Consider the following 18,142-nt stretch of genomic DNA (forward strand, 5'->3'; position numbering starts at 1 on the left):
GAAAAAAAAAAATATTAAAATTGAAATTTTCATCATAACCTAAAAATTTATATGTATTTATTTTATGAGTGTTACGGTATCTAATAATAATCCGAAACTATTCTGGCAATGCCAAAAAAAAAAGTAAATAAAAATAAAGGGACAGTAACTCGCACGTGCTTACAATAAATCTATTTTTTTATCGGAGAGCATCGAAGAGATCATAAAAAAAATAGTAAAAAATACAGACCACACCACTAGTCGAGGAATCGTGACTTGGATGAGAACAAATTTTCTTAGCACTTGACTTGCTTGATATTGTTGCTATAGATTTCAAGCACGAAGGACTTGTATAACTTGTGTAGTAAAAAAGTTTCAAGAATTTCCAAGTTTTCATCATTTAACTGATGGTTGAAAATTCAAATCTGTGCATGAGTAACTAACTACGCTATTCTTAGTTGACCGAGGCCAGCAAAATTAATTGGGTTTCCATTCGATGAGATCCAATACCTGGACCAGAGTATATTTAACAAAAGTTAAATAGAAATGAATATTCAATAGCGAACTCGTAACGTTTGTTCAGTTTCATTAAGTACCATAATTTCGATGTTCTACTTCATACGCCATTTCATTGATTTTACGAGTAATTAAATGCAATTATTAATTGAGAATAAAAAAATTTTAAATTTTTGTTTACTCAAATTATTATTCGAGATTCAAATAGATAAAAAATATCAGAAAATTTAAAAACGCATACCTCATTCGCTCATTTTATTTTTAATTATTACTTTGATTTTATAATATTAATTTTTTTTATTATGAATTTTTATTCAACTTATAAATTATCAATTTGATTTTTTTATTTCTTATTTTCAGTTTAATATTTTTTTACCAAAATTTTTTTTAAATATCCCGCCTTTTCATCTTAGATGTCGCTCTTTTTTTCAAACCTATACTGTTACGCTAGTGCTGCCGCCAGTAGTTGATGAAGATAAAAAATGAAAAAAATAATAACAACAGTAAAAATAAAAATGGCAGCTTAATTTTTCGTGAATAATCAGTTTTACGTTTTTAATTAATTACAATTAAACTAAAAGGATTTAGATAGTGATTTTCCATAGGGTTCACGTGATAAAAAATACAAAGATAATAAAAAAAAAGTTAGGCCGATTAATTGTGTCTATCGAGAGTTATCGTGTTTACGAAGTTTCATACGTAACAATTGACAGCACTGGTTTCTTGAGTTAAAATAATTTATTTTAAACTAATAAAATAACGAATCGACTTAATATTGGGTTCAAATTGTTCCTTAATAAATTCTCTATATGCCAGTATACAATTTTTCCCATTTTGGTGTAATTAAAAGAGTGTAGAAATATTTTAGTGTGAAAAAAATAGCCAAAAAAAATCAACCGTTCATAAAACACCCTCAGCTTTCGGATTTGAAGTGTGCAATTTATAGACAGTTGCTATAAAAAATTTTTTTTCCACGTGAGCAAAACAGACCACCCCAAAAAAAGAGTTAACATTATCAAGAATTGAGTCAGCTTATCAATATTTTAAATTTGACGCTTTAGTTTAATAGTCTATTATTCGATGACTTCTCATTTTTTTTACCATTTTGAATTTTTATATCCGGAAGTTGAAAATCGTACAATATTTAGCCAAAGATATTGAGCTAGAAAATGCAGCAAGACTTTTGAACGTATATATTCATCGTGGCAATCTTCTTCATTCCTTTTACGTTATTTTCTTCTTCTTCTTCTTATTTTCCTTTATCATCTTTTTTCCTTACAACTACTAGTATACTTCTTTGATGAAATCTCGCAGTCTCACCAAGCATTGAATATTCACGAGACTCATTCAACCAGTATTACACTGACTCTCTTTACTTCTCAAAGAGTATCAACACCACCGGACTTTCTTGGTTCTCTTGGTTGTATTCTGTATCTATACTACATGCAGAAAACTACTTATTATATATGAGTAAAAAAAAATAAAAGATAACGATGGAACAGTATACTACTAAAAAGGAAGATTATACACATACACAACTTAATATCCAAGTTCACTATAAATGCTTCTTATTTAACCACTCGACAATAATATTATAAAGATTTCCTCGTTCAAATTATAACAATACCTCAATTTGTTATTTTTAGTTAAAAAAAAATTTTAATTACTTTGTTAAATACTTTAAACACGCAAAATTATTCAAATTGTTTTCAAAGTATATTTAAATAACAATTAAAACATCTTACTAGCATCAAATTTTTCGATTGACCTCTTTTCTATAATTTTATTTGCTCTTCGTTTACGGGGTCAGAGAGGAGAGAAAGACCGGGTCTTTTTTCTTTGTCACTCTCAAGTAGACGAACGGTACTATCTTTGTTGCGTTCGCACAGTAAACGAAAACTTTGCTCATGTTTGTTTCTTGAACAAATGAAAATTTTAAAAAAATAAAAATTTAGATTGCTAGATCATAGACTAAGGTACCCGCGGGTAATAAGGCCTAGCTAAGGGAGATTTTGAATAGAATCGAAAATATTGCATTTAAGTATCGAAATGTATCATTAATCTTTATTTCAATACATTAGCCATAAAATTTAATGAAGTAATGGTAATTTTTACCATAAACAAACAAAAAATTATACTTTTACAAAAACCATACGAATAGGCCTTATTTTACTACGGTAGGGTAATAAGGCCTACGGGTTAAACAAACTGGAATAGTTTAACTATACTTAATAAAATTGGTATTAGAGATGAATCATCACTTAAATTTAGCAACATTACTTTTTAAGAATCAGAAGACTAGATTGTTTTGCTCAACAGCACTTAAAATTATCAGTATTCTTTTTAAGAGTTAGAAGACTAGATTGTTTTTTATAATTTCTGTTGGTGTATTACAACGATTCTTATACACCTACACTAAATACAGACACCCACACAGTTGCATATATACAGCTTCAGAAAATGTGCGTACCTAGAGAAGGGAAACTTTACAGCCCTTAGGTACTCTCTGTACCTCTTGTGAGAATAGAGTCAGTGCCTATCTAATCCTTGTATCGGTCAGTTCGAGTCATACTTACAGTGTACTGTATACATATAGACATTCATAAGGACATTGAGTTTTGTCATTATTCCAGTTCATTTTGTTATTCAGGTGTATTCATTCATTATTAGTTTCTGTATCAATAAAGTGTCAGTATTGTATTTATTATCAACCTTATTTAAACAATTCCTGTATACCATACATTCTCTATATACGCCTATTCCACAGCATCCTTCTCCAATTCCAACAATTTCTTCTTCGCTACGACAGCATATGACGGATGATGAAATGTAGAAGACAGGAAACGTGGTATTGGGACTCTATAAATTTGTCGTAACATCTCTATGCAAGGCCCTTCTACTAGAGTAGCCTTTAGCGGAGGCGGTTATTTTAAATATCATTTCTGTCACTTAGGCCTGATTACCCGACAGGCTTCATTACCCGCGGGTACTTTACTGCATAGAGTCTCATCCTTTATTCTATGTTTAGAGTTTTTTTTTGAAAATAAAGCTTGGAAAAAAATGACTATAGTCGTTAATTTTGTTTTATTCGAGGACAATTTCCGTAATTCGAACAAAAATTAGGATTGTTAGCCTAACGGAAATTGATGTAGTAATTTCGGAAATACTATCGTGTTAATACTCAATAGCATCTATAGAATTACATGCTGTATGGATAAATATGAACAAACATAGACATAGACAATGGACAATGACAACACATACTCTCTAACGAATAGAATCCATGTGATGCGAAACGATGTGATAGTCATGCTGATAAAAGCTAACGCTTAATTAATCGATTATTGTTAATGACTACTACACAAGTTGTTTCAACGTGAAAAGCTCATTTGTAATTGTCGTTCATCCGATGATACTCGCGATCCATCTATCAGTAATTTCATTACCGGCTTAACAACTTCCGTAAGTTGATACCTTTTATTAAAAGTTTCAAATTGTTGGAAAATATGTTTTTCTAATGAAAATTAATTATCATAATAATTAATTAAATTTAATATTATTAATAGTTTTAGTATTTTAGACAATCTCGAATCCCAAGTAATAAACACAGTCAGCTTCATATCAAAATTACCATATTTATGTTAGCGTATTTAAGGAGGTTCGACCGAAACTAGTGAGTCAAAGTAGTGTTTGAATTTTTTTGTTTGCTAAATTCTCCTAATAGTTATGAAAATTCATTATTTTAATTTATAATAACATAACGAATTCATAAATTAATATTTATTACTTATTTAATTAAAGAAAGTAATGGAATGACTTGGTTATTTTTGACTCATATGATTTAATAAAAAGATTTGGCAACAGCGCGTTCTAACTTCTTACACATCGATATTCAAATTTAAGCGGGAAAAATTTATTTCTAATCTCGTCTCTCTTATTAATGTATTTCAATCTTTGTTTTTTCTCTCAGCGGCTTTCGCGACGTTGTCAAACCCTCAATAATATGTATCTCTGTCGATGAACGAGATTAAATAATAAAGTTTAACTTTAATTATTTAAATAATTACAACGGTAACACTATATTGTTAAAATCTTATCATATTCTAAAAATATTCGAGGTTATGGCATGTGGTTTTTTATTTCTTAAACTTGGGAGGTTAATAATGAAAAAAATCGAATAAGTCATGTCGGGAGCTTGTCCGCCATAAGAGCCTGTGTATAAGAACATTAAAAACGTCATTTTTGAACCTTTTTTTCTAAAAAACTAGACGATGGGTCATATTCAAATTTTGCGAATACATAGATAAAGTACTTCTTTACATGTATGCTAAGTTTCAAATCTTAAAGTTGGAAAATCTTTTTTACATTAGATTCGGTCGAACCTCCTTAAATTCGGCGGTAAATTATATTGTTGATAATAAAAAAAATTTATTCGAGACAAATCGATTTATTTGAAACTTTTCGTAGAATATTTGTTTAATATGACCAATAAATATGTTATTTGATTAAAATAATTTGTTTTTACAATGTATTCGAAAACTACTAGGGAAGCAGATTTACCACGAAAAACAAACTTTATTAAACTTTAAAATTGGTCAACATATAATCGTAAATTAGTTTACTTTATACGTTAGCTAGACATCAAACTAACCGCAAAGTTTATTTGAGGCAAATCATGTGAGTAATTACATACTAGTTCCAACTTGAGATTTCGGATTACAAACAGTCAGCGGAATTCAAATGTTTTGAAAAAAAAAAGACTTTGGTAACTATATATGAGATCCATGTTGGTCTCCGTAGATCTACCTTGATAGCCATTTTGAGTGCAGTTTGACGGAAATCTACAGTCAGCAGTCATCAAGTTGACGAGAAACTTAATGGTGACAATAGTTGCCAGTACCTTGTAGTCAATTTGGAAGTAAAATTATTCTCTTCATGTTTTTCGCAAAACTTCGCGACTTTCCGTCGTATTCGAAGTAATTTTTGCGTTTCAAGTTTTTTCTCGCAACGAAGGCAAATTTTTAGGTTAGCTTGAATTCAAATTGCGGCTCTAGATTTACGTCAACTTGTGGTTCATATTACATATTATTATAGACAATACTGCAGACTACAAGAGTATAACTTGACGCAAATTTGACGTTAACCAGATCAAAAATACTGAACAGCAAAATTTTGAAAAGTGAAAACTTGGGTAATATTTATAAAAATGATATCTTCGCAGACCTATCGTAGATCAACTCAGATCTAAATCATTTTTTGCCGGGTATATAATAATAATATATTACACACCAAGGAAGGAAGGTAGGACATTCTAACCCACGTGTCTGATTGCTTACCAGAGCTGATGGCGGGGGTGTCAAACACGTGGATTAGGACATCCTACTTTCACGATTTTTCACCAGATCTGTACCTGAAAATTTAACTTTTTGCCCTTGTTTGTTGGAAAAATGGCACATCCGCAGATTTTTATCATTTTTTTTCTTATAAAAGGAATAAATGAATTTCTTCCCTCTAAACGGGGCAGGAATCTAAACTTTCGGTGCAGATATGGTGAAAAAACTATTAATGTACAAAATTTATTGTTACAAAACTAATCAATAATAATAATAATGTTATAATAAAATTGTCTATAGGACAATGATTTTATCTGATTGCTTACAAACATCAAAGGAAGTACAGTATACTTTTTTTTTTATTTATTTATTATCGTAAAAAGTAATGCAATCAAGAAAATATAAAAGATGATAAAAACTCGATAATCCAATTCATGAAGTGAAATGAATGAATTGTTCACTGAATTGAAAATTATTATCATTTTTATTATTCTCCGTTTTCTTCGAATCTTTTATTTATTTATTTAAATTATTTTTTGATACTCATCCAAAAATTTATTATTTTTATTTCTATCTGTTATTTCGATGGTAAATTAAAGTAGAATTTTTATTTTCTTGCAAAAAAAAAGTTCATAAGCTTCACAATAAATTTTTTTTATTAAGATAATAAAATTTTTATTGTTAGATCTAAAAATATATCCAGCAGAAATTTAATAAATTGTTTTATAAATTCAAACAGACGTTAATTTTGTAATTACTTTAGCAGAATTGTGTCGATATTGAAATTGATGGTTTATTTTTTTTTTTTTTTTTTTTTTTTTTTTTTTTTATTTTTACAATAAAATTTTATTACTCTATAAAACAAAACCAATGCTTTTATCACTTATCAAAGTACAAGAAATCAGAGTATGACGGACTTTATTAAAAAAAAAATTATTTTCACAAACAAGTTTTTATAAAATTTTTATAACTCCGAATTTAAGAATTTCAAAAATACGAAATGATTTGAACCCTAATTTTGTAAAAAAAAAAAAAAAGTTCATCAAGAATTATTCATATATTTTTTAAATTATAAATTTTTAAACAGTACAACATAGTTGAGGTTAAATGGACCATTCTAAAAATTTGAATTTTTATTTGAAGTAAATAGACAAATTACTGTATTTTCTAAAAATTGTGATGTTTTTAAAAAATTTTATAAAAATAGTACTATTATCCCTATACTAAACTGGTCAATAATCGATTAGTTATTTCCGATATATTGAACTTTTATAGAGTCAAATACGGGCACCCGGACAATTCTTATAAAGTTTTTATTCCGACTAAAAATAATACTAATAATTTTTTTTTGCGATTATTTCTTCGATCCGGAAATATAAATTCAAATTTGTATATAATAAAAAAAAAGTATATATTATGTACGACAAATTAAGATTCCGTTGTTACGTGACATTATTCCCCACTGAAGTCCAACCCTTGTCACAAATAACAAATCCTCTTACCTCCTTTGTCAGCTGTTACATAATTTGAGGGTGACCTCTAATACTTTTTTATCTTTTCACTTGACCCTTTGAGAATTTCAATTAAAAATAATAAAATTTTTTATTGAGAAAATTTACTAACAAAAAATTATAAGCTGGCCATTTTACCCCAATAATAGTAATATCTACATTTATCACGGGTGTTGTAGTCATTTGATTCATTAATTAATCAAACGTTAATTTTTTGAACGACGTTTCCTCAGTTGTTATAAATATGCGTTCTGTTATAGACATTTTACTTTAAACGTAGTTGTTCGATTACCCATAAAAAAAAATTGTTCAAAACGGTTGAAAAAGTGCTGACTATTCTAAACTTCAAAACTTGACACAGCGACAAATTTTTTTTAAACGATTTTCAAACTTTGGAAAATACAAAGAAAAAAACAAGTGAACTTAAGACTATATATAAATTAACGTTTTTAGACTCTGCTGTAAATTTTTTTTGACTCTCCATTAAAGGAGCTACACGGAGAAAAAATTATGATAACAGTTACAATATATTATGGGAATGGTTCCCATAATGCATGGTAACCGGTTTTTTTGAAATGTTGATTATAGGAACGGCACCCATGTATATTATGGTAATCATTCCTATAATTATGGGTATAATTATTCCTATAATTATGGGTATAATTCCCATATGGTTTCGAAATAGTTCCTATGGAATTATGGTAATGGTTACTATAATATTATGGTAATTGTTACCATAATATTATGGGAATAGTTACCATAATATTATGGGAATAGTAACCATAATATTATGGGAATGGTTACCATAATATTATAGGAACCATTACAATGTGGTTATAGGATTGGTTCCGATTTGTTTATGGGAACTATTTCTATGAGTATGGTAATCATTACCATGATTCTTTCACATGCGATATGGGAACTGTTACCATAATGATAGATTGTTCCCATACTTATGGAAACTTTCCCAGAAAGTATGGGTCTATATCCCATAATCCCAAGTAATCATTACCATAACGGTATGGGATGATATTTCATAAACCTACTAGGAACAGTTACTATAATTTTTTCTCCGTGTAGGTTTCATAATTTTTTTCAGTGCTAAATATGTTCAGAAAAAGCTGACTTTGAACTATTTCTAAACGTTTTTTTTAGCATATCTTAATAATTTATTTACTTCTACGCTATCTGCAACTTACAATAGTTTAATATACAAATAATATATTATAGTATATAAGTGTAAAATTGCTCGATTATAATTAACTCAATGTGTTAATAATACGAAATACAAAATTCCATATTTAGAAATCACTTAACATTTTTTGGGTTACCCCTATTCTGAAACTACCCCTTAAGTAGTCAAAAAAAAAATATTTTAAAAAATTGCACCTACAGCTTTTTTAATTTTCTACAAGTGCATATTTTTACTTTTTTTTTTTTTTTTAGTCAAGTTGTTGAAAAAAAAATCAGAAAATTTATAATCGTCTACCAACTTCATAATCATTCAAATTACATAAATTTTCTTCATTTTCGTTGCGCGAAAAAAGTTCCGATCTTTAGGTACATAAATAAAAAAGTGACGAAACGTCATTTAAAACATTAATGTTTAATTAATTAATCAATCAATTGTCCATAGTACCCATGATAAATTAGGAGTGTAAATGTAGCAGACATCAGACAAATTTGAAATTATAAATAAATAGAGTTAATAATTAAAAAAAAAATATTTTAAAAAAATGCACTTATTAATTTCAAAATTTTTTAAATGCCCATTTTTTAAAAATTTTATTTTATTAATTATTTACTCTATTTATTAATTATTTTAAATTTTTCTGATGTCTGCTGTATTCAAACTCATTGATAAATTTCGATATTTGCATATTTTGGGTGTCATCAAAAATAATAAAATTGTAAAAAAAATTAAAATACCTGACACAATTTTTTTTTATTTCACTAGAATAATTAATAATTATTATTACAAACGATAAATCTTTAAAATAATTTATTAATATCTCGCCCACTAGTATAAGAAAAATGTCAATGGAACAATATTTTAATTCTGTTATTCAGCATAAATTTATTTTATTTTTTTTTATTACTAAGTATAGTAATATTTACAAAGTAACGTCATTAAACAACACAAGCATGAATTTTCTATATCGAGTGGGGTATAAACAGCCAATAAAATACGGTCGAACGGTCGCAAAGTAGCCTCCAACACGAACTGCTTTGCAGAGGAGTAGGTGACATGACGTAGTGGCACACCGTGAACGTGAGTGTCGGTCAGCTCGGATCAACAGAAGCCTCAGAAGCATCATCAGTCTACATGTCTCTTTGCTGTGTAAACATTGTGAACAACCTTAGGTAATCATCAGTAGTAGGATTAATATTCTATACCCAAGATATATACATTTATATCGTGCACAGACCCCATTAATTTAATCAACAGTTTATCTGTCTCCTCTATCTCTCCTCGGACATTTATCAGCTAATACATTTTAACTTAAATTAAATCTCGCTCTAATTAAGAAACTATTTATAAATATTTTAAGATAATTAGCATTTATTTTTAAATTAAGAAAATTAATTACTGTATATTTAATTAATTTGACAAAAAAAAAATTTGTGTGTCAGGTGGAAATTAAAAATATATGATGATTACCTTGACATTCATGTAAAATTTATGCTTATTGATTGTAATTACAGCAGAAATAGTTAAAGTAATAAAATAGTACAATTAATTAGTAATCATTGTTATTATAATTGTTTTTTTTTGTAACCTTTAACTGTGATAACAATTTAAGCTAATGAGCGCAGTTCACACCCTTGTTTTAACGTTCAGGGTGTGCATGTTGGTATAGTTCAATGTTACACTATTTTTAGTGCTTCATGCTTAAGTGAGTCTGTGTATGTTCATGTGTATTACGTACGTGTGTGTTGGATATTAAGTTCAATGTCAAATCTTGAGGATGAATAATCTCTTACGGATTTCTTCTCTAGCTAGTGGTATGTTGTACTACATATATATATTTTTTTTACTGATTATTATTTTTCAGCAAATTTCATAAAAGTTTAATTAAGGGAAAAATATCGTAATTGGAATTATTGCTCGAAGCCTACCAATTGCACGACTCATGATGCGAAGCATCAGAGAGTGCTTTACGATCGAAAAATTTTTTTCGCCTCACTTCGGCAACTATTTCAATTATTATTCCTTTGTTGATTTACGGAATTAAGATAAGTTGCACACCATTTTTAAGATAATTTAATGGAGATTAATTCCATACTTTTCAAAAATTTATTTAGTTCAATAGAAACCGAAAAAACATCAAAATAGTTTTAAATGAATCGATTTGGATGTTTGAGGTGGCAATCGAAAGAGCTTGTTGGCCATCAACTTTTCTGAAAATTTCAGATTATTTGATCGAATAGACTCGAAAATATTTGCGAATTACGAAAAAAAAAAAAATTTTTTTTTAGTTTTTTATTGATTTCTCAAAAACGACTTATACGATCGACTTCAAAATCTAATCAGCTCTAGTACTCAATAAAACGCGTCGATTGCCACCTCAAACATCAAAATCGGATAATTCGTTCGGGAGTTATCGCGGGAGAAGAAATGGCGAAAAACGGTTTTTTCTAAATATTATCAAAACGACTGACGCGATCGATTTCAAATTTTAATCAGCTCTAGAATTCAATAAAACGCGCCGATTGCCATGTCAACTATCAAAATCAATTGATTAGTTCAAAAGATATCGGCGTTGAAAAGTTAAAAAAATAACATTTTATGTTATTTTTTCCGGATAAATCAGAATATAACGTACTAAAATGTGCCTGATATCATACCAACTCATCTTTTTTATGGTTTCTTTCGATCATATAATGTCATCGAACTTGGTTTTTAGTTTAAATCATATTATCAACAAAAAAATCGATAAAACGTAGTTTTTAATATTTTTATCGGATATTTCATATTTTATTGTTTCTTACATGAGTCAAAATTTATTTAAATCTTGATTTTGATCCCCGACATTGATTTCTGCCTCAATACACTTATTTTACTGAACAAAATCAGGAACTAAATTTTAAAAACCGTTTCATTGATGATTTTCGATTCTTAAATTTTCAAACTTCAGCATAACAGGTAACTTGTTAGAGCTTGAAAAGATCATAAAAAAACAATTGCATGTGATAGCATTTTCGAGCTCGAAAATATATCTACACTAATGTTTTCGAGCTCTTTGAGGTCGAAAACAGCGGGAAGTTTTGGGGCTGGCCCGCAGGGTCAACCGACAGACCGATTTTTTTTTGTGTTATTGCTAATTGGTAAGCCTGAATTTTTTCAATTCAATTCTCTTTTTTTATTTGTTTTTATTTATATATATATATATATATATTTTTGTTATTAATCGAGATATTTTAAGAAAATTCTTTTATGATTATAAAAAATTACTAATATAATTAAAAAAAAAACAACAACAAATTTTAAATATTTTAAAATTATTCGTGCTTCCCGCCATTTTTTTGTTATTATTTTATTATTTCTTAATAAATGAGCATTATGAGTTTTGCACTTTTGGATTTTCCAAATTTTTTTATTATGCTCTCGACTAAACTTAAAACAAGAAGTGAAGGGTACAAAAAATTATTATGCTCTTATAAAAAATTATGCCGCATCACTATTATTATAATGTATAAAAGTGATTGTTATTAAAACTTATGACAAGTTTCTCGCTCGTAAGTATTGTGTTGCAGCATAATAATTTTTCCGTATGCTCCACTTCCTGTTTCAAGTCTGCTCGACATCATAATAAAAATTGATGTTTCAATTTTTTAATAACAAATTTTTGGGACTAGAAAAAATTTATTCGTCAAAAAATTTTTTTGACTCTTCAGAAAATTTTTGGTTTCAGTTCATAATGCAAAATATTTCTTACACCAAAAAATACTTTTTTTCTGTGTATGTATCGTAAAGAAAGCGATCTGTATAATTATACTCGCGATCCATTCTAGTCCCATTCACGATCCAAATTTCTGTCAGCACTATACGTATTAAGACACACTGCCTTCTAAATAGCTAAACGAGTATCATGATAGTCAGTATAATGTATCGTGCTGGTCACGATATTTTTTTCTCCGTGTAATATATTTACCCTCGTGGTGGGGTTGCAATATAATGTTGTCTTAATTAGTCAAGAAGGTTCTAAAAATACTTTGACAGTTCAAAAGTTTATTTATATATATATATATATATATATATATATATATATATATATATATATATATATATATATATAATGGTTCTTGTGACATCAATAGCACACAGAATTCTAGACTGATCTTAATGAAACTTAGTACACTTAGGGTAGAAGTAACATTTGTAGCCACTACTCTATTTTTGGACATTTAATAAACAGAAAAGTATAACAAAGCCTTCTATTTTTATAGTGTGATGACGTATTTTTGATGACGTTTTAATAATAATTATGTCATTATACCCTTTACAAATTATTTTATTTAAATTTGTTGAGTGTTCAAAAATGGCCAAAAGCGGTACCTCTACCTTACTCTACGCTACTTAAAAAATCCAATAGATTCTTATAGCTGTATTATGTAAAGCCTATACTTAACTATAACACTTCTCATACACTGAGAAAAAAAATACTTTTATTAAGAATATTTACTTTATACAAGAACATATCGCGTGCCGAAAGGTAAAAGGGCGTATTGCTACAGGTTAGTAGGGAATTATGCTGAAAGGACGTATAAAAAAATTTTATTTTGCCATTAGCTTTGAAATTTTTCGAAACGCAAAGATCTGCAAAAAAAAAATTTGGGCATCCTTGAACTGAAAGGGCGTATCTCAAGACATACGCCCTTTTACCTTTTGAAAAGTAGTGCCTAAAGGTAAAAGGGCGCATAAAAAAAAATTCTAGTTTTAATACAAAATACTGACAAATAATTTCACAAGGCAAGTTAGATGAAAAAACACTCCTCCTACACTTTTTTTTTTAATTTATTAAAAATAAAATAACTGAAAAAAAAAATAAAATGAAAATATCAAATTTCAATTGAATAAAAAATTTTCATAACGACTATAAAAAATAAAAATTTATTGACTTTTTCTTTAATCAGTGTTTTGGATTATGGATCCGTCATGAATCAGAATATATGAAAAAAAAAAAAAAAAAAAAAATCCAAAGTACGTGCGACAGACACGAGGAAGAGGGTATAGGAATCGTATCTAAATGAACCGGTTATTTCTGCTTTTTTTTTTTTTTTTTCAATTTAGTATAAGAATTTTAAAATACTATTATAAACTCTAATAATTAACTGTGAAATAAAATAACATTCATACAATTTGCAGCACTTTTTTTTTTTTTTTTTTTTTTTTTCATTTTTAGACTTCGGCTAAGCTTTTTAATAAATTTTTTAGAAAAAAAATTTATACGCCCTTTTACCTTTTGGTCACAAAATTTTCAAATTCCTAAAGCTAAAAGGGCGCATAATTAAAGACATACGCCCTTTTACCTTTGGGAAAACAATATGTGATTTTCAAGCGTAGAAAATGTTTACTAATCAATTGGCGATGAAAAAAAAATTTATGCGCCCTTTTACCTTTGCAAAGGTAAAAGGGCGCATACATTGGTATACGCCCTTTTACTTTTTGGCACGCGATATATTCTTGATAATTTTCGAGAATGCATAATTTTGTATCAAGAATTCGTAGAATTAATGGAAATAATTTGTATTTAATTCAAGTAAAGCTATTCTTTTGTACATTCATAATATAATATCAAATTCATATAATAACAAAAATAAATTTGATGCTCTTTTCTTAAGAAATTGATAATTAATAATAATAAAATAAATATTTTGAACGGATTTTTTGAACCGAAAAATTCTTGTTTGGACAATAGTATTTTATTTTCTCAGTGTAGCACTCAGTCATTTTTATAAAATCCCTATGAAAATTTACAAGAACCTATTAATTTCTATGAGATTCTCTCAACAGGGTATGAACAATTTAATTTGGACAAGTTTGAAAATGAGGAAAGTTAATCAACTAGTTTATTAATAGCCGCCATATTAAATTTTTTTTATAATACCAGCATCGAAATTTCAAGTTCAGTGTCTCTGAAGACTTAATAAATTTGACTTTCCTTTTTATTTTAAACAAATCAAATAGAGTTGGTTTTAAAATCAATCTTAAAAAAAAAAAAATATATATATTTACCTGATACCAATGTTTTGTGAACACAGAAAAATTTCATGTTTTTATTTATTATTCGCATGTTTATTTACTTTTTCACTGGTACAGATTTTATTTCATTTTTTCACTGCTTATTTATTTTTTGAGTATAATGGCTTTTCATCTGAACGCTTTCAACATTTTCATGCCTAAGTAAAATCAATTGAAGTGAAAAATAACATTTTATTTGAAATCTGTATATATACGGATTGAAGTTATATCCGGTATAATGTGCAGAAAAATAACTATTTTAAAAGAGAAACTATTTTTCTATCTGATTCCGCGATTGAACAAATATATAAATACGGAAATATATACAGATTGTAGGTCATCAATATAATACTCGGACTCTATGATTCTATTTCTGTTCAAATAATTAATCTAAAATTATTTTCATGAAAAAAATTAAGTGGATTTTTCGAAAATTTTTTTTTTATAATTTTTTTTCATTTAATATTCTATTTGACGAGTGACTTTGTCGTACTTAGTAAACAATTTGTTTGTTTACGAGTCGGAAAACTTGATGTCGAGTAAGTAGAAATAAGAAGGGAAAGTTTAAGAATTAATCACGACAGAAAGTAATTGCGGTTGAATAAATCGTTTGTGAAGCTTGAGGTTGATGGAATCTCAAACCAAGATGGAATTTGTTTTTGAGAGTCTTAATAAGAAAACGAGTTGATACAGACCACAATATTGGTCGCAAAACTATTTCAATAAAAGCCACGATGCCACGGCGCTCCAGTGGAGAAAGAGAAATTTAATTGAAAGATAGTAAAAGAAGGCATGAAAGCTTTGCTATTATATATAATATATAACTTATAAATGGAAAACAAATATTGATTTGAACACCAGTTTATTTTTTTTTTGTTTTGAAAAAGTTTTTATTAAAAAAAAAAACAATAAGATTTTTTTGGAGAAGGGTCAGCTTTCAACCAGAAAAATAATCATTTCGTTACATATATAAATATATATACAGTTAGAAATTTTGTGTTAAATTCAACAAAAATCGTGTAGTGTCAATAGTCTACACAAATTTGTGTGTTAATTTAACACTGCGTTTGTGTTGATTTTTAACACAAATCTGTTATTTCGACAGAAAATTTGTGCAAATTTAACAGACTTTTCGTTTTAAAATCAACTAATAAATATAAGCACATAACCTAATCTACTCAAGTCTACTGATCTAACCTTAGTACAACTTGTGTCAATTTACCAAACAATTAGTTCGATTTTCGGAGATTTTTCTACAAAACGGGGCTATGAATTATGCTCCCGCATAAAAAAAAATATTTCTTATTTTTTAAATTATGACCTAATTTCGAGAATAAATTAAACGTCAAATAATAATTATAACTTTGAAGTAAGAATGAACACTGATTGCTAGTAAAAAAAATATAACTAACGATTCAAGTTGACAATGTCAATTACACATTTCACAATTATTATTAATTATATACATATATGACGGAATCTGTTATTATCGTATTGATTGTTATTGAATATCATCACATATTGACGTGATGACGACACTTCACAAATAGAACGCAAGAGAATACGTGACTATGCGATGTTAGACTATCAGGGTAGATTAGATAATTATCAAATAATTGCGGTCATTTAATATCCTGGAAATAACATTCAAATTACTCGACTATCATTTTTGATAATAGCTTTTTACGAATGAAAATAGAAAATACCCTATTTTTTTAAGAGTAGCCCGTAACTTTGCTCTAGTTGAGAATAACCCATCACAACATTAACGTTTTTCGTTCATTATGATGTCCTCTGGTAGAAAAAACCATAAAAAGTCCTGAGAATAATTTATTTTTTGAGTTGAGACCCATATGAGCGTTGGTGGAGATGGGTGGAGATTGGTGGACATGGGAAATGATGGTTCTCTACGAAGAGTAGCCCGTAACTTTTCTTCTGTTAGAAATAACCCATCACAAAATTGACGTTTTTTGTTCATTATGATGTCCTCTAGTAGAAAAAACCATAACAAGTCCTGGGAATAATTTATTTTTTGAGTTGAAACCCATATTAGGATGAATTAGGATGAATGAAGATAAAAGAGGATGTCATAATCAGAAATTAAAATTTGAAAACCGCTTGCTGATTAATGATTTCCGATTCTTAAACTTCTAAACTTTAGCATAACGCGTAACTTCGTAGAGTTTGAAAAGCTCATAAAAAAACAATCGCATCCAATAAGATTTTTGAGCTCGAAGAGCTCGAAAGTATAGTTACATCAATATTTTCGAGCTCACGGAGCTCGAAAACAGTGGGAAGTTTTAGGACTGACTCGCAGGGTCAACCAACGCTTGGATTTTTTTTTTTAACCTTATTGACATTTTTTTATCGTAGTGTCGACTAGTGGTCATGTTATGGATTTTTTTATTATTTATTATTATTATCGCCGAGCGTCCATCTCTCACCTACGTTCTGGAGCGAATTGCTAAGCTATTATTGGAACTCTGTTAAAGGCCGGTCGATGATTCCACCACCAAGTGGCTAAACTGTTGAGAGGAAAAATAATTGCAGGATACGAAAGACTTAAACTGTACAACAAAAAGTGTTTATTAAAATTCACATCTATATATATGTGCATATATGTACATATAAAGCGCCTTGACATGATGACAGCGTCTACTGCTCATATCGTATCGTAATGAACACATTTCACTTGTGTGATATCCTTAGTGGAAGTGTAATATACAAGCAAAATCGGGCAGTAATTAAAGAAATGCTGACTATTTTAAATTTCCAAAAATCCGATAAAAGCTATTTTCATAACTGTTTCTTTGATGAATTTTAAATGGACTGACCTACTTTATTTTTGCAAAAAAATGTCACAGCTCATGAAAAAAGATATCATTTATTTACTTCTATTTTTTTATAAATTTTATAGTTTCAATCGACATTCAAAAGTATCTGGTTAATTTTAAGTGTTATGGTCAAATTGTCATCAATTTATTTTTTATAGTTTCTAATGACCCGCAAAATTAGATCTGTTTCAAAATAAGTGATAAATTCAAATATTCTGTATTTAATGTAAATTTTTAAATCGTATTTATTTCATATAGAAATTCAATCTGTTTTTGCCCGTACTATTCCTTATTCAAACCAATATCAGACATTTCCGTATGATGTTTAGTCTGTTTTGAATCGCTTATAGTCTAAAAACAGACTTTTTTATGATAATTATTAGTATGCCTTCAATTGTTCTTAGGGATAAAAACAGACTATTTACTATAATTTTCAGTCTGTTTTCAATCGCCTTCAGATCTAAAACAGGACTTTCTACCAATATGACAATAATAATAATAATAATCTAGATTTATAAATTTATTTTGAGGTTCCTGATATTTGAAACATGCTAATGCGCACTCGTAATAAGATATCGCAAGAATTTTTATGGTTTCTAAAAGCAAAATATTTTTCAAATTTATCCAATGAATAAGAAAAATTTCTTTATATTTTAAAAGCTATTTTATTACTTTTATTCAATATTATAAATATTCAGTTAAGACAACTAAAAAATGAAGTTG

The 18,142-nt window shown here is 28.1% G+C and overlaps 1 protein-coding gene across 2 annotated transcripts in view; it reads left to right on the plus strand.

The window, feature by feature from the left end:
- Positions 1-18,142, plus strand: part of LOC103571641 (phosphatase and actin regulator 2) — a 167,416-nt gene that overhangs the window by 19,792 nt on the left and 129,482 nt on the right. The window contains exon 1 of one of the 2 annotated variants that reach the window (XM_008549873.2): positions 10,152-10,345. The exons of the other annotated variant lie outside the window; for it this stretch is intronic. Coding sequence (XP_008548095.1) covers positions 10,309-10,345 — 37 coding nt within the window. The 5' untranslated portion in view covers positions 10,152-10,308. Of the gene's footprint in view, positions 1-10,151; positions 10,346-18,142 lie in introns of those variants that run through there. 2 annotated transcript variants of the gene reach the window in all.

The sequence above is a fragment of the Microplitis demolitor genome, chromosome 2, assembly GCF_026212275.2.
Source record: "Microplitis demolitor isolate Queensland-Clemson2020A chromosome 2, iyMicDemo2.1a, whole genome shotgun sequence".
Taxonomy (NCBI): Eukaryota; Metazoa; Arthropoda; class Insecta; order Hymenoptera; family Braconidae; genus Microplitis; species Microplitis demolitor.